Here is a 24,924-nt window from a genome sequence, read left to right on the forward strand (position 1 = left end):
CAGCCCTGCAATTCTGTCAGATAATACTCAGTTTCTTCTTGAAAATGATTGTAAACACAAATTCTTTGGTATTATTATCTTCATTTAATTTGTCTTAAATGAAAAAACAAAAAGAATTGTCCTAAAGCCAAATTGGATATAATTCCACACCAAACATAAAAAAGGGGGTGGACAAAAGTATTGGCACTGTTCGAAAAATCATGTGATGCTTCTCTAATTTGTGTAATTAACAGCACCTGTAACTTACCTGTGGCACCTAACAGGTGTTGGCAATAACTAAATCACACTTGCAGCCAGTTGACATGGATTAAAGTTGACTCAACATCTGTCCTGTGTCCTTGTGTGTACCACATTGAGCATGGAGAAAAGAAAGAAGACCAAAGAACTGTCTGAGGACTTGAGAAACCAAATTGTGAGGAAGCATGAGCAATCTCAAGGCTACAAGTCCATCTCCAAAGACCTGAATGTTCCTGTGTCTACCGTGCGCAGTGTCATCAAGAAGTTTAAAGCCCATGGCACTGTGGCTAACCTCCCTAGATGTGGACGGAAAAGAAAAATTGACAAGAGATTTCAACGCAAGATTGGGTGGATGTTGGATAAAGAACCTCGACTAACATCCAAACAAGTTCAAGCTGCCCTGCAGTCTGAGGGTACAACAGTGTCAACCCGTACTATCCGTCGGCGTCTGAATGAAAAGGACTGTGTGGTAGGAGACCCAGGAAGACCCCACTTCTTACCCCAAAACATAAAAAAGCCAGGCTGGAGTTTGCTAAAACTTACCTGAAAAAGCCTAAAACGTTTTGGAAGAATGTTCTCTGGTCAGATGAGACAAGAGTAGAGCTTTTTGGGCAAAGGCATCAACATAGAGTTTACAGGAGAAAAAAGAGGCATTCAAAGAAAAGAACACGGTCCCTACAGTCAAACATGGCAGAGGTTCCCTGATGTTTTGGGGTTGCTTTGCTGCCTCTAGCACTGGACTACTTGACCGTGTGCATGGCATTATGAAGTCTGAAGACTACCAACAAATTTTGCAGCATAATGTAGGGCCCAGTGTGAAAATGCTGGGTCTCCCTCAGAGGTCATGGGTCTTCCAGCAGGACAATGACCCAAAACACACTTCAAAAAGCACTAGAAAATGGTTTGAGAGAAAGCACTGGAGACTTCTAAGTTGGCCAGCAATGAGTCCAGACCTGAATCCCATAGAACACCTGTGGAGAGATCTAAAAATGGCAGTTTGGAGAAGGCACCCTTCAAATATCAGGGACCTGGAGCAGTTTGCCAAAGAAGAATGGTCTAAAATCCCAGCAGAGCATTGTAAGAAACTCATTGATGGTTACCGGAAGCGGTTAGTCGCAGTTATTTTGGCTAAAGGTTGTGCAACCAAGCATTAGGCTGAGGGTGCCAACACTTTTGTCTGGCCCATTTTTGGAGTTTTGTGTGAAATGATCAATGTTTTGCTTTTTGCTTCATTCTCTTTTGTGTTTTTTCATTTAAGACAAATTAAATGAAGATAATACCAAAGAATTTGTGATTGCAATCGTTTTCAGGAAGAAACTGAGTGTTATCTGACAGAATTGCAGGGGTGTCAATACTTTTGGCCGCAACTGTAATTTCACACACAATCCCAAAATGGGCAGAATTGTTTGCACCTTTCCAAAATTGTGGATAAACAACTTTGTTTCAAGCGTGTGATGCTCGTTCAAACTCCCCTGTGGCAAGTAACAGGTGTGGGCAATATGAAAATAACATCTGAAACCAGATAAAAAGAGAAGTTGACTCAATCTTTGCATTGTGTGTCTGTGTGTGCTATGCTAAGTTTGGAGAAGACAGAGGAGAAGAGAACTGTCTTGAGGACTTGAAGCCTTGAGATTATTGATATTTTTCAACAATTTTAGTTCAAGTCCATTTCCAGAGATCTTGTTGTTCCTTTGTCCACAGTGCACAATATAACCAAGAAGTTTACAACCCACGGCACTGTAGCTAATCTCTAGACGTATATGGCAGAGAACAATTGGTGAAAGATTGCATTGCAGGATAATCCGGACGGTGGATAAGCTGTCCCAATCTAGTTTTATAGAAATTCCAGCAGTCCTGCAGGCTCAGGGTGCATCAGTGTCAACGCAAAGTATCCATCAACATTAGAATGAAATGAAACGGTATGGCAGGGAACCTAGAAGGAACCCACTGCTGACACAGAGACATAAAAGGCTAGACTGCAGTTTGCCAAAATGTACGTGAGTAAGCCACAATCCTTCTGGGAAAGTGTCTTGTAGGCAGATGAGACAACGATAGAGCGTTATGGTAAAGCACATCATTCTTCTGTTTGCTGAAAACTGAATAGGGCCTACAAACAAAAGAATGTAGTACCTACAGTCAAATATGGTGGAGGTTCAAAGATGTTTTGGGTTTGTTTTGCTGGAGATTGCTAACAGACATTGGGTCGCAATGTAGTGCCCAGTGTTAGAAAACTGGGTTTGTGTCCTATGTCATTGGGCCTTGCAGCAGGACAATGACCCCAAACATACTTCAAGAAGCCCCCAGAAATGGATGAAAACAGCGTTCTGAAGAGGCAGCAATGAGTCCAGATATAAATCCCATTGAACACCTGTGGAGAGATCATTGCTGTTGGGAGAAGGCGCCTTCACATATGAGACCGGGAGCAGTTTGCAGAAGAAGAGTGGTCCAAAACTCCAGCTGAGGTAGAAGAAGCTTGTTGGTTGCTATAGGAAGAGATTGATTGCAGTTATTTATTCCACAGGGTGCACAACTAAATATTAAGTTGAGGGTGCCAACCTTTTTTTTTTTGTCCTATTTTTGGGGCTTTGTGTAAAATTTTGTCAAATTTGCCTTTTTTTCTCTCTTTGTGTTGTTCCAATACACACAAAGGAAATAAACTTGTATAACAAAACGTGTAATTGAATTAAAATCCAAGCGAAGAAAAGAGACCCGTAGAAGCGCAGCAGCGCGAAACGGCCGTCGTCTTTTTGTCCACGTTCTCCCTCAGTGTGCCCGCACATGTTCTGAATAAAGGACTATCGCACAAGAAAGACCGGTGAGTGCACTTCTGTTTTTTCTTCGCTTGGATTTTAACGTTTTACTATGCAAGTGCACCCAGAGTCTGAAGTCAGGCATATTTGGCACAGCAGCGTTATTTGGCTGAATTGTTTGTGGTAGCGGTGAATTTGAAGGCACATCGGTGCTGTGGACTCATTCCTCTTCACAGTTAGTGTAATTTAATTAATCTTCTGGGGAAAATACTTAACTTTCTGAAACAATTTCAAGATGGCCAACACTTTCTGCTATGACTGTATATCTAAAATATATGTATATAAATAAATGTGTTTTTTATAGATTTGTGTCCCTTGGGGAGTTTAGCCTTTGATCAATGTTGTGCATCATGTAGCCTGCGTTTTTTGCAACATGCATGTGAACTACTCATCCTCTGCAGTTAGAATTGGAGCTTACGGTTTTCTAGAAAAGTCAGAGCAGCATTAGCGGTGCCATAATGGGTTTCTGATACTTGGCGAGCGCACATTTACTGAAGGGTCTGACTTCCCTTTTGCACAGACATAAATCAAACATATTGTGCGTTCACTGAATATTTCAATAGTTGGGAATGGAAGATGGTTCCATCGCCTCCCATAATTGACCTACCCAGTACCGGGACTGGTAGCGCTGGTTTCCCAATTGTGTAATGCCACCATCTACTGGACAAAATGGAGTCGATCCACCTATAACATAAAATAAATGTTGAACCTGTGCATTGTGCAACGCCATATCCAGGAATATTTCAGATTGCCTTCACCTCCCTCCCAACATTCTTGTACTCTCGAAACATTTCTAAAATTATAAGAATCGTCCTGATCATTTCCGTGCAAGTATTCAGATTTCCCTTTATTGACATTTTAATTTAACATTTTTTTTTTTCTTTTCTCAGATCCTAAAACAAATGTGGAGGTCAATGAAAATGGATTACAGCCAGAGCCACAGAACAGCATTGTGAGACCGACTTCGTCTGACCAGAAGGTAGACCCAAGTCTGTTGTTGGCATTCTGTAGGAAGTGTCTCCTGATCAGTAGTCGTCTCATGGTTTTTCCTTTCCTGTATATCTATCTTTATTAACGTTTCTCACCAGATCTTTATCAATATTCAGCTGTTCCTTGCTTTAGTGCAGTTTAAAATGTGTCCTCTATGTATGTTAAAGAATTGTCACATAGGGAATGACTTCTCTATGGAAAGATGGCTTCAAAAGGGAGGTCTTCATAGCCATGCTGGACATTTCCACTCTAGTTTATTAATAAAAGCTCTGGCCCTTTAAGGGGCATGCTGAGGTTGGGCTGTCTTGACTGCATATGAGATCTGTGTTGCTATACTCCATGGATATAGAGACCCATGAAGAAATGCAAGATGGATTCTTGTGTACCTCGGAGAAGGAGCTACAACTTGACAGTGTTTGTTTTGGGCTCTTTTTTTGTATGTAGTGAATGATTCAGGCTAACTCTTTAGAAGCAGCTGTGTCTTTTAGTGGATTGACCCTCTGCAAGCAGCAATGCCCTCTTGTAGATAAATCCTTTGCCAGCAGCTATATCCTCCTCTAGTAGATTTACCATTTACAAGCAGCTATGTCCTTTTCTAGTAGATTTACCATCAACAAGCTGCTATCTCCTCCTCCAGTAGTTTTACAGTTTACAAGCAACCATGTCCTCCTCTAGTAGATTTACCCTTTACAAGCAACCATGTCCTCCTCTAGTAGATTTACCCTTTACAAGCAGCTATGTCTTCCTCTAGTAGATTTACCCTTTACAAGCAACCATGTCTTCCTCTAGTAGATTTACCCTTTACAAGCAGCTATGTCTGCCTCTAGTAGATTTACCCTTTACAAGCAGCTATGTCTTCCTCTAGTAGATTTACCCTTTACAAGCAACCATGTCCTCCTCTAGTAGATTTACCCTTTACAAGCAGCTATGTCTGCCTCTAGTAGATTAACCCTTTACAAGCAGCTATGTCTTCCTCTAGTAGATTTACCCTTTACAAGCAGCTATGTCCTCCTCTAGTAGATTTACCCTTTATAAGCAGCTATGTCCTCCTCTAGTAGATTTACCGTTTACAAGCAACTATGTCCTCTTCTAGTAGATTTACCTTCAACAAGCTGCTATCTCCTCCTCCTCCAGTAGTTTTACAGTTTACAAGCAGCCATGTCCTCCTCTGGTAGATTTACCCTTTACAAGCAGCTATGTCCTCCTCTAGTAGATTTACCGTTTACAAGCAACTATGTCCTCTTCTAGTAGATTTACCATCAACAAGCTGCTATCTCCTCCTCCAGTAGTTTTACAGTTTACAAGCAGCCATGTCCTCCTCTAGTAGATTTACCCTTTACAAGCAACTATGTCCTCCTCTAGTAGATTTATGGTTTACAAACAGCTGTTTCCTCTTCTAGTAGATTTACCATTTACAAGCGGCTATTTCCTCTTCTAGTAGACTAACACTTTGGAACCAGCCATGTCCTCCTCTTGCAGGGTAACCCTTTAGAAGCAGCAGTATCCTCCTTCTTTATCTGGGCTGCAGAATACACACGAACATCTTATTTCATGTCTGATGTATAGCAACATTGTATATGTAGTAACGTTCAGGCTCCTGACTGAAGGCAAGCAAGGAGAATTTTCACCTGATTTGCAGTTGCTGACTTGCTGTCTGTCGGGATGCACTGGTATATTCAGTTACCAGGTTTGTTCTTAACTTTTCTTATATTTATTGGAAAGCCAAGTAAATGGATTAACTTAAAGATGGTTGTGTAGACAAAACGGGGAAAAATTTATTTTGTTCTCACTGAATTGTGAAGCCACATTTACAAGAATCTTCATTCCCCTGTACAGATGGTACATCCCAGAACTTTCACTCAGATAAAATGAAAGTAAAACTTGTTTCTCTGCAAAATTAGGGAATTCACCAGAATTGCTGATGATACGTATTTGAGAAAAGTCTTATGATTTCGTACTCTGACATTGAGTTTTTCCTCAGAAGTGATAGGGCCAGTTTAAGACTGACAGTGTGGTGTAGTATTGCTGCGCTAATATTGGTGATGATCTGGTGAGAGAGGTTCTGTGTAGTAATATAAGATAAAGACCATGTGCAACGTTGTCACAAGATCTCCACAACTCTACTAAATGGATACGACAAAGTTGGTTGTCAACTTTTGGGAACAAATGTATTTATTATTTGTTTTGCTTAAATTCATGCATTTGGGGTTTGCAGTTTGGTGTCGTTAAAATTTTTGCACCTATTGGCCTTTGCACACTCTTGGTTTCGCTGCACATTCAAGTGTGCAGGAAACTGTGGTCATAAATCCGCTGGGAATAGCTCAGGAAAAGACAGATAAAAGAGCAATCATCTGTCTATCAGAACTTTAGAATGAGCTCACTGATGGACTCTCGGTTAACTCATTGTGCAGCAGAGTGTCTATAGAAGGCAAAATAATTAATGAAGCGCAATTGAAAAAAAATATATATATTTTTTTAAGCTCCAAATACATGCAATTAAGTAAATAAAAGGTCACCTGAGGTGGACAACCCTTTTAATACTGCAGCTAGGATTGTATGATCCCCATGCCTTGTATCTGAGAATTGTACCATCCACATGGATACTTATTAGAACAATGAACGCTCTTAATTTACTGGTTCAAAAAGTATATTTACTGCCGTTAATGGTTAATGGCAGCATGACTTTTAGGTTAAAACATTGTCGTTTTAGGATGTTGCTTCTTTCCCCCATTATTTCATTGGCCCCATGCATGTTCCAGTGCAGTACACGTCTCGAGCTTGTGGAGTGACAGCTTTTCATCTTTAAAGTGTAGCTCCTACTATACATAATGTTACATAATGCTAAAGTCCATTGTGTCCTTCTCACCAGGCATTTGCCATCAGAGAAGACTCTGGACCCAGTGTACATTAGTCAACCAATACAGCCCAAAACTGCAATACCCCATAGTTATAGGGGTAGTGTCAAGTTATTAAAATGCTTTAATTAGCTTCAAAATAGCAAGTTTGTAGTTGACTTGCTTTTTCTGTCTGTTGTCATTCTCTTGCAAGGAGAGCTTTTATCTTGCACAGTGTACAGCTGGTTTCCATAAAGCTCAGCCACTTGTGCCTGCCCTAATCCTGGTTGTGATTGGGCAGTAGTTCCATTCCAGGAGAGGGGTTAACTCCTAACATACCAGCCACCTCTCTCCACCCCATTGCTTTCAATACAGCATTTCATTTCAGCATTAGATGGTGAAATGCGATAGGAGCATGGTTTCCATCGGCTGTTTGCATGGTGCTGGGCGCAGCTGGCAGGTATTGTGCGACTGCCCTGTTATTTGGAATAATACCTGTTCAAAAATCTGGCAAACGGTCAATGAATGATGCGTCTAATGCCTCCCGATGCAATACTCAACGGTGGTGAATCAGCTTTTAAATAGAAATAAAATGAAGGCGACATTTGAGTTCTGTGCAAGTTAATATTATTATTAGGAAGGGTCCTGACAATAGGATGTGTATTTGGGGGATCAACATCCATTTGGGGAGCCTACACTTCAAAGGCCTAGACCATTTTTGGCTTTGATCTGGAGCTACACTTTAAGGTGCTTCTTTCAGGCTGTGTGTGGAGGGCTTGGTGAGAGCTTACTGACGCTGGGTGGAAGCTTTAGGCTAATGGGCTTATTCTGTCACATTGTGCTTATGTTAATCAGATATGTTTGCTACTTCTGGACCGATCTCTCTTCTGTCTTTGTCTTTTCCCTTTCCGTCTAACCACTTTTCATTTTCCTCCTCTGGCACCTTGTCCCTTTCATCCGAGGTGACTGGTCTTTTTATTTTCTTTCTTCTTACACTTCTGCTGATTTTTAATTTCTCTCTATTAATTTTTCCATTCCATTTCCCCCATGGCTTCCCGACTTGCTCCCTCTTACCGCGTGGTTGTCTCCGTGCGCCTGCTTGTGTGTCTCCTTCCATCCCGCCAGCCCCTTCTCACCTTTGTCACTCCCATTTTGCCCCTTGCTGGACCGGTAGGTCCCTCCATGTGGCGTCAGAGCTTGCGCAAAACCGGCATCATTCTGGTGCCCCAGAGAGGCCAAAAGGCTGCGGTGAGCAACATTTGTCTTGTTTGTAGTGTATGCCTGTGCCTGTTCATTTTGGGTTTTGTGTTTATTGTATTTTGTTTTTTATTTTTTATTTCTTCCCCTCATTTCTTTCCTCTTGTTACTCTGTTTTAGAAAGTAAAATAAAAACTTTGGTTTGTTAAAGTTTCCCTGTAAAATATTTTTGTGTTTCTTCTGCAGGTTAAATAGGACTTGACATAAAAATTCTGGCGTATATTTTCTCAAAAATTGTGTTTGTCGTTCTGTTATTCCTCCTGGAAATGCATGAATGAATTGTTAGCGTTGTTATCAGTACGGTGGGGCTTTGCCGTCTGACGTCTTTAGCACTGAGTGACAATTGGGTGTTACCATTCTCTTTACCAATCCAATCCAGCATACATTTCCCAAAGCAATAACAAAAGGAACGGGGTTGCTCAAAAATGAGTGTACCCGGCTAAGCAAGGTTTCGCCCATCCACCCCAACTCTCATACGTTGCCCAGATCCGGCTAATCAGAGCCAAGTAAGAGTCTGTTATTGAGGCTCCTGTCCAGCGGTCACAGATTCGCACCAATTCCAACACTCATTAACCATCCAGTGGATAGGCGATAACTTGCTTACATTTGATTACTCCCTTATTGAAAAGTATTTGCTAAAACGGACAAGTCGGGGAGCGGAAAGTGCAGCTCTCTAGTCACCCACATCAAACACTTACAGATCCACCTCTAAAGTGGATCCGTTATTAGAGCATGGGGAGAGGTCCGAACTATTACTAGTCCATATGGTGCAAATGTATTGGTTAATGCAGAATACAGGGCCCGTATAATAAAGATTTAAACGTATTGCCCAAATTGCAAAATCCTCATCAACATGTAAAAAAGATTTTTCATCCTGAATTTTTTATTTTAAAGGGAACCTGTCACCCCGTTTTTTCCGTATGAGATAAAAATACTGTTAAATAGGGCCTGAGCTGTGCATTACAATAGTGTATTTTGTGGACCCCGATTCCCCACCTATGCTGCCAAAATACGTTACCAAAGTAGTCGTTTTCGCCTGTCAATCAGGCTGGTCTGGTCAAAAGGGCGTGGTGTCTTCCCCCAGATCTTGCTTAGTTTTCCGTTGGTGGCGTAGTGGTGTGCGCATGCCCAAGGACCCAAATCCACGTCACAGGGGAGTGAAAAGAGCGCGATGTGCTGTATTTCATTGGTGATCAGTGGGCGCGGCCATCGTCCATTGGCCGCGCGTGTGCAGAAGCGGCGCTCTGCTGGCCGCAGCTTCAGGAAAATGGCCGCAGCTTCAGGAAAATGGCCGCGGGATGCCGCGCGTGCGCAGATGGAGATCGCGGCGGCCATTTTCCTGAAGCCGAGATGCGAACTCTGCTTCAGGAAAATGGCCGCCGCGATCTCCATCTGCGCACGCGCTGCATCCCGCGGCCATTTTCCTGAAGCCGCGGCCAGCAGAGCGCCGCTTCTGCGCACGCGCGGCCAAAGGAAGATGGCCGTGCCCACCGATCACCAATGAAATACAGCACATCTCGCTCTTTTCACTCCCCTGTGACGTGGATTTGGGACCTTGGGCATGCGCACACCACTACGCCACCAACGGAAAACTAAGCAAGATCTGGGGGAAGACACCACGCCCTTTTGACCAGACCAGCCTGATTGACAGGCGAAAACGACTACTTTGGTAACGTATTTCGGCAGCATAGGTGGGGAATCGGGGTCCACAAAATACACTATTGCAATGCACAGCTCAGGCCCTATTTAATAGTATTTTTATCTCATACGGAAAAAACGGGGTGACAGGTTCCCTTTAAATCACCAAGCTTTTAGGCTTCTTACATTTTGTGCTTTTCGGACCAGTATTAGAGCCGACCTATCCTGTTTGTTGTCCTATTGAAGAAAAAAATCATCTTCAAGTGACGGATCCACTTTATTATCATGGAGAACTGCAAATATAAGCCTCGGGACGTTTCGCCTCGTCCTTCATCAGGTGGCAGCTTCATGCCACCTATATCAACCATGGCTCAGCTCACCCCATTCTATCACTACAGGTCATGCCTGCTAATAGGGTACATTCATTCACCTCTTTATTTTGTGTTGTGCTGATGGATTTTGCTTTGGGTAGATCGTTCATGCAATTCCTTTAAGCTGAATGTGATATCGGTGAGAGCGGACAGTTACACACGATGACTGTAGACCCTTTTTTGGCTTTTTTTTTTTTTATTTTATTTTTTTTGCTATACATCCGACAGATCCGATGACTTACAGACAAGATTTTTCTTTTTCACCCCGGATTCTGATAAATCTCCCCCAATGTTTGGTTGTTTATCCTGAGCAGAACATTTGCCGCCTCCACCCCAGTCACCAATGACGTGCACTATATGGACAAATGTCCTACAGGAGCTCTTATCTCATTAATATGGAGTTGTTCCTCCACTCGTCTGGTAGGACTTTCTGTAAGATTCTTGAGGGGTCTGGAGAATTTTTGCCCAATCATTTGTGAGGCCCGGACCCTAATGTTATGGAGAAGCTTGTGTCACAGTCTGTTTGAGGTGTTGGATGGGCTTGAGATCCAGGCTCTGCGCCCAGTCATGTTCTTCCACAATAAACTCCCCCAACTATGTCTCTATGGAGCGTGTACTCTGGGGCCTTCCCCAAAACCGTTAAAACAAAATTGCAAGTTACAATTATCCAAAATGCCTTATTTGCTGTTAGGAATAAGATTCCCCTCCACTGGGAACATGAGGCTGAGGCCGACCCCTAGTAAACAAGCCCGTAGAATTATTCCTCCTCCACATTGCAATCGGGGTAACGTTCCTCAACCCCAGACTCGTCCATCAGTGTGATCCGTCACTGCGCACAACCGTCTGCTCCAGAGATGGAGATGACCTCCAGTTATGGAGTCAGTAGAGCGTTGGTGACTCTTCTGCCCTCTGCTCCTCGGCACTCGCTGACCCCACTGTTACATTATGGGGTCTGCACTTTGTGGCAGACTTACTGCATTTCCTCCTACTTTTCAATAATGTCACTCACAGGTGATGGGGGAAGATTTAGGAGGAAGAAATGTAATGACCGTATTTGTTACCCCGGTGGCTTCTATTACAGGACCGCGGCGCTGGTGTCCGTGAGCTCTGCACCACCGGCCGCTCTGTCACATGTTAGTAATGGCAGCTGGCATGGCGGGGCACGCATGTCATCCACCTGGGGGCAGTTGGAGGATCGGACATTTTACACCTGGGAGTGGTGGGGAGGGGAAAAGACACCGTATGTTATACACCTGGGGTGTGTGGATTGCCAGGTATTATACAGTGGAGGTCATGGGGCGTGGATGGAGAGACCTGACTTCTCTGATTATTGTCCCCATACATTTGTCCATATAGTGTATGTATGGGTGTTCTTGGAACCACCACAGGCCGCAGTGCTCTGCACTCTTCTCCCATCTCTTTCCGCCACCACAGGCCGCAGTGCTCTGCACTCTTCTCCTCCCATCTCTTTCCGCCACCACAGGCCGCAGTGCTCTGCACTCTTCTCCTCCCATCTTTTTCCGTCACCACAGGCCGCAGTGCTCTGCACTCTTCTCCTCCCATCTCTTTCCGCCATCACAGGCCACAGTGCTCTTCCCTCTTCTCCTCCCATCTCTTTCCGCCACCACAGGCCGCAGTGCTCTGCACTCTTCCATCTTTTTCCGCCACCACAGACCGCAGTGCTCTGTACTCTTCTCCCATCTCTTTCCGCCACCACAGGCCGCAGTGCTCTGCACTCTTCTCCCATCTTTTTCCGCCACCACAGGCCGCAGTGCTCTGCACTCTTCTCCCATCTTTTTCCGCCACCACAGGCCGCAGTGCTCTGCACTCTTCTCCCATCTCTTTCCACCACCACAGGTCTCAGGGCTTTGAACTCTTCTCCTCCCATCTTTTTCCGCCACCACAGGCCACTTTTGGATTGACAAACATCATGATACATTCATGATTTAGTCTACAATCTGTTTTCTGACTGTCTCTCCGAGCTAAAGAAAGTGCTGCGGGAAAAGAAATGCCGCTACGTCTACTCCAGGGCAGTGTGTGTGTGATCGGATGTGTATGACTATACTTTTTTTTGCCTCCATCCATTCCAGCATTTATTTGACCATCGTGCTGCCTCCTCCTTGGCTTTCAATGATTTTTCTCTTTTATATACATGTGCCCCCAGTCTCATAAGGTGACAGCCATAGCTGCCTCCATTATCCCACATGCGTCGGCTGATACTTCAGTTCTTTTCTATATGTATATGCCAGAGGTGATTTTAATTTTTTTTAATTAAGTGGCAAAATGGAGATGTATCCATCACAATTCCCCATACATACCCTTCTTCCATATCTGTAGTTCTCTGGGGCACCGAGCAGCATCACAGAGAGATGCCAGGTTTCCTTTTCCAACTTGAGGGCAGGCTTACGGAAAACTGGCAGCTTCGGGGCTCTGCAGGATGCCAGAATAGAGGACAGTAGCTTCAAAGAGCCAGGAATCAAGCGCTCTGCTTCCAGCCCCCGACTGGACACCCCAGAAAGGGTGAGCAGCTTCTTATTTTGCTTCTGTTGATCAGTAAAGTAAGAGCAGATACACACATAAATAGAATTTGTCAGCAGGTTTTTGCCACCTAATCAGAGAGCGGCATGATGTAGGGGCAGAGTTTCTGATTCCGGTGATGTCACTTAGGGTACCGTCACACATTGAAATTTTCATCGCTGCGACGGCACGATTCGTGACGTCGCAGCGTCGTATAATCATCGCTCCAGCGTCGTAGACTGCGGTCACACGTTGCAATCACGGCGCTGGAGCGATGCCGAAGTCCCCGGGTAACCAGGGTAAACATCGGGTAACTAAGCGCAGGGCCGCGCTTAGTAACCCGATGTTTACCCTGGTTACCAGCGTAAACGTAAAAAAACAAACAGTACATACTCACCCGTCGGTGTCCTTCAGGTCCCTTGCCGTCTGCTTCCTGCTCCGAGTGCAGCCGTACAGTGAGAGCAGAGCGCAGCACCGCTGCGCTCTGCTCTCACTTTCCGGCCGGCACTCAGAGCAGGAAGCAGACGGCAAGGGACCTGAAGGACACCGACGGGTGAGTATGTACGGTTTGTTTTTTTACGTTTACGCTTGTAACCAGGGTAAACATCGGGTTACTAAGCGCGGCCCTGCGCTTAGTTACCCGATGTTTACCCTGGTTACAAGCGAAGACATCGCTGGATCGCTGTCACACACAACGATCCAGCGATGTCAGCGGGTGATCAAGCGACGAAAGAAAGTTCCAAACGATCTGCTACGACGTACGATTCTCAGCAGGGTGTCTGATCGCAGTAGCGTGTCAGACACAGCGATATCGTAACGATATTGCTAGAACGTCACGAATCGTAACGTCGTAGCGATGGAAATTTCAATGTGTGACGGTACCCTTACTGGGCTGCTTGTAGTTTTGATAATAGCTTGCTGATAAAACTGTTATTGTTATCACTTGAGGACTAGTAAACCTAAACTTGTGTAGTCCTCTTGAGCTCCGCATAACCCCACCCCCACATCTAATTGGCTGCTTTCTGCCTATACACAGAAAGCAACCAAACAGTGGTGTGGGTGGGGTTATACAGATCTCAGCATTCAGAGAGCTGCTAGATCTGCAATAGATAAATCAGGGATTTTATCAAAATGGCAGCAAGCAGCTCAATAAGTGATACATCGCAGGAATCGGGGTCTCTGCCTCTACATCATAATGCTCAAAAAAATTTAAAAAAAAGCCCGGTGACAGATTCTCTTTAAAGTTTTCTCTGTCAATGCATGTGCGATGTCTAAACAATGTTTTCCAATCACTGTTTGGATCGTAATACGCTTCTTGTCTCATGCCATGACACGTGACTGACAGGGGCACCGAGAGCCACTGTGGGGGGTCTTTCCCATGCGTTTTCTCTTCCGAAGTAAGATTAGATTAGATTTTGGAAGGAGTCTGGAAGGCATGGACTATATATTACTTTTCTAGGCAGTCGGGTAGCTCACTTGTGATAGCAGATTTATACTTTTTTGCAAAGTTGGAAAAACAAAAAAAGCTGCATAATCCATGATCATCCTGGACTGCCTTGTTCGGTGTCTGTCATTTCTGTAAATTGAAGCTGGCCGTCTAGGGTATACAGTCATTTTAAAACATGTGCAAAAAACAAAAGTGTGTCCAATGCTAACTAGGTTATATGGATGGAGGAAAAAAAATGAAAAGGCAATAAAATGTTAAAGTCCTACATATAAGCTCCCGCTGTGGGTAATCCCAATGTCTGCGCCCCTCTCCTCCTCCTCCAGGAAGCTGGGATGTTTGGGAAGTTGGGGTCCACACACTGCTGGACTGCATTTCAGCTTTTCGTCCTGTAAGTTCTTGCACGTTTCCTTTCCAAAATTGGAGAAAATAGATAACATTTTATTAACAAAAAATAGCTAAGGTGTAATAATGAATTGTGTGCCTGGTGGTGAGACTTTGCTTGCACAGACTGGATCCGTTATAGCCACCATTCAGTCCTAGAGGGGTTTTACAATTTAATAAAAGTGGTCTACAAGTTCTGTTATAGGGTATGTGCACACGATTGGCATGTGCTGCTGCAAAACGTATGTTGGCAGGAAAAACGCAGCGTAAGATGCGCACGAGACTTCAGAAATCTCATTCACTTTACTGTATTGTAAAACACTGTGTTTGTTACAAGGCAAAAATGCAGCTTGTGAACATAACCTCTACTTGTAAAATAACGGCAGGTTCTCACCTTTCCCTGATTCGGTGGCGGCTGCCCCGGTCTCTGAATTGGCTGCAGCGGTCACATCACAACTACAGTGCACATCACTGCTGCAGCCAATCGCTGAGCACAGCAACTGTGCCGATATACACGGCAAGAGCTCAGTGATTGGCTGCAGTGCCAAAGTGGAAGTTTTCTTTTACAGACACATTACATGAAAGGACCCCCCCACCAGGCACATGACATAAAGGGACTACCCCCCCACCAGGCACATGACATGAAGGGACTGCCCCACCATGCACATAACATGAAGGGACTGCCCCCCACTAGGCACATGACATGAAGGGACTGCCCCCCACTAGGCACATGACATGAAGGGACTGCCCCCCACTAGGCATATGACATGAAGGGACTGCCCCCCACTAGGCACATGACATGAAGGGACTGCCCCCCACTAGGCACATGACATGAAGGGACTGCCCCACCATGCACATGACATGAAGGGACTGCCCCCCACTAGGCACATGACATGAAGGGACTGCCCCCCACTAGGCACATGACATGAAGGGACTGCCCCCCACTAGGCACATGACCTGAAGGGACTGCCCCCCACTAGGCACATGACCTGAAGGGACTGCCCCCCACTAGGCACATGACCTGAAGGGACTGCCCCCCACTAGGCACATGACCTGAAGGGACTGCCCCCCACTAGGCACATGACCTGAAGGGACTGCCTCCCACTAGGCATATGACCTGAAGGGACTGCCTCCCACTAGGCACATGACCTGAAGGGACTGCCTCCCACTAGGCACATGACCTGAAGGGACTGCCTCCCACTAAGCATATGACCTGAAGGGACTGCCTCCCCACCAGGCACATGACATGAAGGGACTGCCCCCCACCAGGCACATGACATGAAGGGACTGCCCCCCACCAGGCACATGACATGAAGGGACTGCCCCCCACCAGGCACATGACATGAAGGGACTGCCCCCCACCAGGCACATGACATGAAGGGACTGCCCCCCACCAGGCACATGACATGAAGGGACTGCCCCCCTACCAGGTACATGACATGAAGGGACTGCCCCCCCCCCCCCCCACCAGGTACATGACATGAAGGAACTGCCCCCCCCCCCCCCCCACCAGGTACATGACATGAAGGAACTGCCCCCCCCACCAGGCACATGACAAGAAGGAACTGCCCCCCCACCAGGTACATGACATGAAGGGACTGCCCCCCCCCCACCAGGTACATGACATGAAGGAACTGCCCCCCCCCCCCCCCACCAGGTACATGACATGAAGGAACTGCCCCCCCCCACCAGGCACATGACATGAAGGAACTGCCCCCCACCAGGCACATGACAAGAAGGGACTGCCTCCACCAGACACTTCACATGGAGAGACCACTTCCGCACCAGACACTTCACATGAGGAGAGACCGCCTCCGCACCAGACACTTCACATGAGGAGAGACAGCTTCCACACCAGACACTTCACATGAGAGACCGCCTCTGCACCAGACACTTCACATGAGGAGAGACAGTCTCCGCACCAGACACTTCACATGAGGAGAGACAGTCTCCGCACCAGACACTTCACATGAGGAGAGACCGCCTCCGCACCAGACACTTCACATGAGAGACCGCCTCCGCACCAGACACTTCACATGAGGAGAGACAGTCTCCGCACCAGACACTTCACATGAGGAGAGACCGCCTCCGCACCAGACACTTCACGTTGCTTCTCATCCATGGCTTCAGTCTTGGTGATATTTACACTTCACAAGGTTTGTTCCTAGTCTTGCTCTTTCCAATAGCAAAACCGCTGACATGTGTGATATCTAATATATAAAGCTGAATGTGTGTGTGTGTGTATGTATGTATGTATGTATGTATGTCCGGGATTGGCATCTGAACCGTAGCAGCTACAGCCACAAAATTTTGCACAGTCACACGTCTGGACCCCGAGAGCGTCATAGGCTATGTTGTGAGGTGAAATTTTAACCCCGCGCTTTCCAATTCACCAAACAATTTTGCCCCTATCTACATAATGGGGAAAAAGTGAAAGGAAAAGTGTTGGAGGCGTCGCAGCTACAGGCACAAAATTTTGCACAGTCACACGTCTGGACCCTGAGAGCGTCAAAGCTATATTGTGAGGTGAAATTTTAACCCCGCGCTTTCCAAGTCACCAAACAATTTTGCCCCTATCTACATAATGGGGAAAAAATGAAAGGAAAAGTGTTGGAGGCAAATTAACAGCTGCCAGATGTGAACAAGGGGGACTTAAAGAATGACAGCGATGGCACCAAAGAGTATATACTGTACAGTTGCTAAGGTGGGGCCCCAACATGGGATAATCACACCACCACGGGGATATGAACACACACACAAAATGCGCCACACACTACCACGTGCTCGAACACATATACCACCCTCAGTGCACATTTCACCACACATACACCAACCTCGCCACATAAAAGTAGAAACACAAAAGTCGCCGCTCAAAACTCGCCACGCGCAAAACTCTCCACATGCAAAACTCGCCACACGTGCAAAACTCGCCACACGCAAAACTTGCACACGCAGAAAAATTGCCACACGCAGAAAAATTGCCACATGCACAAAAGTTGCAACACATGCAAAAGTTGCCTCACACAAAACTTGCACATACTCAAAAGGCACCACACATAAAACTCGCCACGCGCAAAACTCGCCATGCGCAAAACTTGCTGCACACAATTTGCTACACTAACCTGTCACATGCAACTCGACACACAAAAAGTTGCTACACGCATGTCGCCACACAAAACTCATCTCACAAAAGTCCCTACATGCATGTCGCCACACGCAACTCAACACACACAACTTGACACACGAAACTCGCCCTAAAACACACACAAGTCTGGTATCCTTCAAAAATAAAAATCTGATTAATAAGCAGACAAACTACAAGAGCAACAAATGTACCATATAGGAATCCGGCAGCTGTCAGTCACATGACCAGTCTATTATGTGTATGTGTGAGCTAATATATACTGCCAGGGGGTGGGCTTACTGTTGGCTGGGGATTTATCAGGCTGCCATTTTAGCTTACAAATACTGAGGTAAAAATACTGACCAAATAACGTGTGAACGAGGGCTAATACAGGAGGAGATGGCATACAGCTATATACTATATACAGGAGATGACACACAGGTATATACTATTTACAGGGGAGATGACACACAGGTATATACTATATACAGGAGGAGATGACACACAGATATATACTATATACAGGAGAGATGACACACAGGTATATACTATATAGAGGAGGAGATGACATACAGATACATACTACATACAGGAGGAGATGACATACAGGTATATACTATATACAGGAGGAGATGACACACAGGTATATACTATATACAGGAGCAGATTACCTACAGGTATATAGTATATACAGGAGGAGATGACACAGGTATATGCTATGTATAGGAGGAGATGACATACAGGTATATACTATATACAGGAGATGACACACAGATATATACTATATATAGGTGAGATGACACACAGGTATATACTATATACAGGAGATTACATACAGGTATATCTAATATATAAAGCTGAATGTGTGTATGTATGTATGTGTGTATGTCCGGGATTGGCATCTGTACCGTCGCAGCTACAGCCACAAAATTTTGCACAGTCACACGTCTGGACCCCGAGAGCGTCATAGGCTATGTTGTGAGGTGAAATTTTAACCCCGCGCGTTCCAATTCACCAAACAATTTTGCTCCTATCTACATAATGGGGAAAAAGTGAAGGGAAAAGTGTTGGAGGAAAATTGACAGCTGCCAGATGTGAACAATGAGGACTTAAAGAATGAGAGCGATGGCGACAAAGAGTATATACCGTACAGTTGCTAAGGTGGGGCCCCGACATGGGATACTCACCACACACGGGGATATGAACACAAACACAAAATGCGCCACACACTACCACGTGCTTGAACACATATACCACCCTCAGCACACATTTCACCACACACACACACCAACCTCGCCACATAAAAGTCGAAACACAAAAGTCACCACTCAAAACTCGCTACATGCAAAACTCGCCATATGCAAAACTAGGCTCACGCAAAACTCGCCACACGTGCAAAACTCACCTCATGGAAAACTCACCTCATGCAAAACTTGCACACACAGAAAAATTGCCACATGTACAAAAGTTGCACCACATGCAAAAGTTGCCTCACACAAAACTTGCACATACTCAAAATGCACCACACATAAAACTCGCCACGCGCAAAACTCGCCATGCACAAATCTTGCTGCACACAACTTGCTACACTAACCTGTCACATGCAACTCAACACACAAAATGTTGCTACACGCATGTCGCCACACAAAACTCATCTCACAAAAGTCGCTACATGCATGTCGCCACACGCAACTCAACACACACAACTTGACACATAAAACTCGCCCTAAAACACACACAAGTCTGGTATTGTCCTTCAAAAATAAAAATCTGATTAATAAGCAAACTACAAGAGCAACAAATGTACCATATAGGAAATACGGCAGCTGTCAGTCACATGACCTGTCTATTATGTGTATGTGTGAGCTAATATATACTGCCAGGGGGGAGGGCTTCCTGTTGGCTGGGGATTTATCAGGCTGCCAATAGCAACCAATCACAGCTCAGCTTCTATTTTGCTACAGTTAATTAACCTGAGCTCTGATTGGTTAATATAGGCAACAAAGACATTCTCAGTATAACAAAGCTAATATATGTTGTGAAATGCTTCTATTTGCTTAGTTTTTGCCTTTTAATAATTACATTTCTATCTATTTGTTTTGTGGTTTTTGTGTGCAGAATAAATTTTTGTTAACACATTCTATTTTGCTAACAGCAGTCATTAACCCGGGCGAAGCCGGGTAGTACAGCTAGTATGTAATAAAATCCAACATATTTAAAAGTGGCATTCCCTGGGTTCCAACATTTCTCACCGTTGTCGCATGGCAGCTGTGTGGACCTCAGCCCAAAAAAGTTTTCATCTCCACATCCCATCCTGGAAAGTCTTACTTTTTATATATATATATATATATATATATATATATATATATATATATATATATATATATATATATATATATATATATATATATATATTAAAGTGAAGGTGAAACTTCTGAGTTGCATTTCAGTGCTTTGTTACATAGTCCTTCTTTGTTCTGCTGTCTCATAGCCAGACATTTGGGAGATCCTTCAGAAGTGGAAAAGAAATCTAGAAGCAGTGGCAGCGAGCAGCAGTAAACCGTTGCGCAGTCAGCTGGAAAAAAGCTTCCAAGCCTCAGTGGTAGGGACCTGGCCGTAGTATAGAAGTCATAGAGACGGAAACCAAGCCTGCTTATAGACATGTGAATGCTTCGTGACCTGTGGTAGATCTACCCTGTATAATAAGTGTGCTGTTTGTCACAGTGATGTAGTAATACTTGTGTGGTGTTATTAATATGGTTTGTAAGACTGAAAGACGACACAAGTCCATCCATTGCAGCCTGTTTTCCTGAGATACAACAGCAAAATCTTGCAAAAGACTAAAGACCATTTTCCTCGTCTCGGGAAAAATTCTAGCTAGGCTCCAAATCTAGAAATTAATATATCTCTAAAAGTAAAAAATAAAGAAAACCGGAGTTCAGGATCTGCATCTTTGTGCTCCGCTTACACTCCTTTTTGTTAGGTGTCCCACGTTTTTGGACGGCACAATAACATAATGGAGGCAGTGTTTTGTGGTTTACTTTCTTTTCTGCCCTCCATTTAGTTATTAGCCATTGATAAGAAGGACTTAGTAATCTAGACAGACAGATGTCCTGGTTCAGATGAAGAGGCTATCTGAGAAACACAATCACTCTGGTCTATGCGCCGTGTCTTTTATATTGCTGCTTAACTTACTACTGTCAAGTGTGTCAATAGGCAAGAAAAAAAGACCCCCGAGCTGGGAGGAAACTCCTACCCACTCTATTGGTTTTCCACCTCTTTTTTTTTTTTTCCCTCATTCCTACGCACATTAGCTTTGGTGGATGCATAATTTCTACAAGGGCGGGGACAGGAGAGCGTTGGCGCGGGACAGGAGAGCGTTGGCGCGGGACAGGAGAGGGCTGGGACTGTCACCCCTGAGAAGAAAATAAATGATCTATCTGGGAGGGGGTGAATCTGTAGGCTAACAAAAATAATGTAGTTGTGTCAAAACGTCTAGTAGAAGAGTACTGAATGTAAATATGTGGTAGTGTGTGTCCTATTCCATACCATACACAGCTTGTAGCATGTCCTATACTATACTTGTACGCCCCGTTGTTGCTTCTCCTGGTGTGTCTGTGCCTTCATTTTGGCACCTATGGACAAGTGAAAATAAATGATTATTTTCCTATTTCTCCCCCCTTAATCTCCTAGAATAAGGAGCCACGTATGGCTCGTATTCCTCCCACACCAACAAGGAGAATATTCGGCCTTCCGGATACAGACTCTCTGTCAGACGCTAAGAAAGAGTGAGTATCACAAGCGCCATCCATGGTCGACCCGACCACAACCTGGTATCGCCTACCTGTGATCTTCTCCACAAAGCACCTAACCCGATCGTTCTGTGTCTGTTTCTCCACTAATCACCCACAAACCATATCATTGTATCACGCTGTACTAACTTCTAGTTATTGGAGTACCAGTATGGACTGTAAAGTCTCGGCTAAACGCTTTTTGTAACGGTTAGAAAAAAAAAAATCTTTACTTCGATCATCTTAATAGAGACTTAGAAGGTGGACTACAGATGAAACTTGACATGGTTCCCACCACACAATCGCACACAAACACTTTGTCCAGCATGACTGCCACCTCCTCCACCTCGTCCTCCAGCACCAGCTCCAGTACTGATCCCAAAGACAAGCGAAGGTAAGACACTGCACCTGCATGTTCTTCTAAAAAATAAAACCTTCTGGGGGCTACCTCAAGCATTCTTCTGCTTGAGATAGCCCAGAAACATTATCTAATTACACTATTAGATTAATTTTTAGAAGAGAGTAAGATCCCCCCAAAAAAAGAAATTAAAAAAATGACGAGGCCGCAAACTTGTCAACCTTAATGTGAAAGTTGCCGTCTTCGAGACTGGCTCTTTTAAATGTTCATTCCTAATAAAACTGTTAATTCTTTTCATCAGGTCGTACCAAACCCCTGTTCGGGATGAAGAGTCAGAATCTCAGAGAAAAGCTCGCTCTCGGCTCATGAGGCAGTCACGGCGATCTACTCAGGTGAGTCTTATACTTGTGTTAATACTCCCAAGAAATTATGAGATTGTGTTTACTAGCATTCCTACTATTTTTTGCAAAGCAGTGCAGAGAAAATACCCATTGGTGGGAGCAAGCTAGCTGTGCCCCCCACCAAGACCCACCCAGGACTTCCTCACTGACTCTTTATAATGCCAGCTGTGAGTAGAACATGAAGTGACCCCCTGGAACACTTCACGCGAAGGGAACACCTTCCCCCCAGGCACTTCACACGAAGGGAACACCTTCCCCCCAGGCACTTCACATGAAGGGAACACCTTCCCCCCAGGCACTTCACACGAAGGGAACACCTTCCCCCCAGGCACTTCACACGAAGGGAACACCTTCCCCCCAGGCACTTCACATGAAGGGAACACCTTCCCCCCAGACACTTCACATGAAGGGAACACCTTCCCCCCCAGGCACTTCACATGAAGGGAACACCTTCCCCCCCGGGCACTTCACATGAAGGGAACACCCTCCCCCCAGGCACTTCACATGAAGGGAACACCCTCCCCCCAGGCACTTCACATGAAGGGAACACCCCCCGGGCAGAACACCTTCCCCCCAGGCACTTCACATGAAGGGAACACCTTCCCCCCCCAGACACTTCACATGAAGGGAACACCTTCCCCCAGGCGCTTCACATGAAGGGAACACCTTCCCCCAGGCGCTTCACATGAAGGGAACACCTTCCCCCAGGCGCTTCACATGAAGGGAACACCCCCCAGGCGCTTCACATGAAGGGAACACCCCCCAGGCGCTTCACATGAAGGGAACACCCCCCAGGCGCTTCACATGAAGGGAACACCCCCCAGGCGCTTCACATGAAGGGAACACCCCCCAGGCGCTTCACATGAAGGGAACACCCCCCAGGCGCTTCACATGAAGGGAACACCCCCCAGGCGCTTCACATGAAGGGAACACCCCCCAGGCGCTTCACATGAAGGGAACACCCCCCAGGCGCTTCACATGAAGGGAACACCCCCCAGGCGCTTCACATGAAGGGAACACCCCCCAGGCGCTTCACATGAAGGGAACACCCCCCAGGCGCTTCACATGAAGGGAACACCCCCCAGGCGCTTCACATGAAGGGAACACCCCCCAGGCGCTTCACATGAAGGGAACACCCCCCAGGCGCTTCACATGAAGGGAACACCCCCCAGGCGCTTCACATGAAGGGAACACCCCCCAGGCGCTTCACATGAAGGGAACACCCCCCAGGCGCTTCACATGAAGGGAACACCCCCCAGGCGCTTCACATGAAGGGAACACCCCCCAGGCGCTTCACATGAAGGGAACACCCCCCAGGCGCTTCACATGAAGGGAACACCCCCCAGGCGCTTCACATGAAGGGAACACCCCCCAGGCGCTTCACATGAAGGGAACACCCCCCAGGCGCTTCACATGAAGGGAACACCCCCCAGGCGCTTCACATGAAGGGAACACCCCCCAGGCGCTTCACATGAAGGGAACACCCCCCAGGCGCTTCACATGAAGGGAACACCCCCCAGGCGCTTCACATGAAGGGAACACCCCCCAGGCGCTTCACATGAAGGGAACACCCCCCAGGCGCTTCACATGAAGGGAACACCCCCCAGGCGCTTCACATGAAGGGAACACCCCCCAGGCGCTTCACATGAAGGGAACACCCCCCAGGCGCTTCACATGAAGGGAACACCCCCCAGGCGCTTCACATGAAGGGAACACCCCCCAGGCGCTTCACATGAAGGGAACACCCCCCAGGCGCTTCACATGAAGGGAACACCCCCCAGGCGCTTCACATGAAGGGAACACCCCCCAGGCGCTTCACATGAAGGGAACACCCCCCAGGCGCTTCACATGAAGGGAACACCCCCCAGGCGCTTCACATGAAGGGAACACCCCCCAGGCGCTTCACATGAAGGGAACACCCCCCAGGCGCTTCACATGAAGGGAACACCCCCCAGGCGCTTCACATGAAGGGAACACCCCCCAGGCGCTTCACATGAAGGGAACACCCCCCAGGCGCTTCACATGAAGGGAACACCCCCCAGGCGCTTCACATGAAGGGAACACCCCCCAGGCGCTTCACATGAAGGGAACACCCCCCAGGCGCTTCACATGAAGGGAACACCCCCCAGGCGCTTCACATGAAGGGAACACCCCCCAGGCGCTTCACATGAAGGGAACACCCCCCAGGCGCTTCACATGAAGGGAACACCCCCCAGGCGCTTCACATGAAGGGAACACCCCCCAGGCGCTTCACATGAAGGGAACACCCCCCAGGCGCTTCACATGAAGGGAACACCCCCCAGGCGCTTCACATGAAGGGAACACCCCCCAGGCGCTTCACATGAAGGGAACACCCCCCAGGCGCTTCACATGAAGGGAACACCCCCCAGGCGCTTCACATGAAGGGAACACCCCCCAGGCGCTTCACATGAAGGGAACACCCCCCAGGCGCTTCACATGAAGGGAACACCCCCCGGGCGCTTCACATGAAGGGAACACCCCCCGGGCGCTTCACATGAAGGGAACACCCCCCGGGCGCTTCACATGAAGGGAACACCCCCCGGGCGCTTCACATGAAGGGAACACCCCCCGGGCGCTTCACATGAAGGGAACACCCCCCAGGCGCTTCACATGAAGGGAACATCCCTCCAGGCGCTTCACATGAAGGGAACATCCCTCCAGGCACTTCACATGAAGGGAACATCCCTCCAGGCACTTCACATGAAGGGAACACCCCCCAGGCGCTTCACATGAAGGGAACATCCCTC

At 46.4% G+C, this 24,924-nt stretch overlaps 1 protein-coding gene across 4 annotated transcripts in view; it reads left to right on the top strand.

The window, feature by feature from the left end:
• PPP1R12C (protein phosphatase 1 regulatory subunit 12C) overlaps nt 1-24,924 on the top strand; it is a 92,211-nt gene that overhangs the window by 55,749 nt on the left and 11,538 nt on the right. The window contains exons 9-13 of one of the 4 annotated variants that reach the window (XM_077259570.1): nt 3,938-4,026; nt 12,475-12,657; nt 21,300-21,394; nt 21,648-21,791; nt 22,057-22,147. In XM_077259570.1, the coding sequence (XP_077115685.1) occupies nt 3,938-4,026; nt 12,475-12,657; nt 21,300-21,394; nt 21,648-21,791; nt 22,057-22,147 (602 nt within the window). The remainder of the gene's footprint in view (nt 1-3,937; nt 4,027-12,474; nt 12,658-21,299; nt 21,395-21,647; nt 21,792-22,056; nt 22,148-24,924) is intronic. The other 3 variants (XM_077259571.1, XM_077259572.1, XM_077259573.1) reach the window with 3 other exon arrangements.

Source organism: Ranitomeya variabilis, chromosome 4, assembly GCF_051348905.1.
Source record: "Ranitomeya variabilis isolate aRanVar5 chromosome 4, aRanVar5.hap1, whole genome shotgun sequence".
NCBI lineage: Eukaryota > Metazoa > Chordata > Amphibia > Anura > Dendrobatidae > Ranitomeya > Ranitomeya variabilis.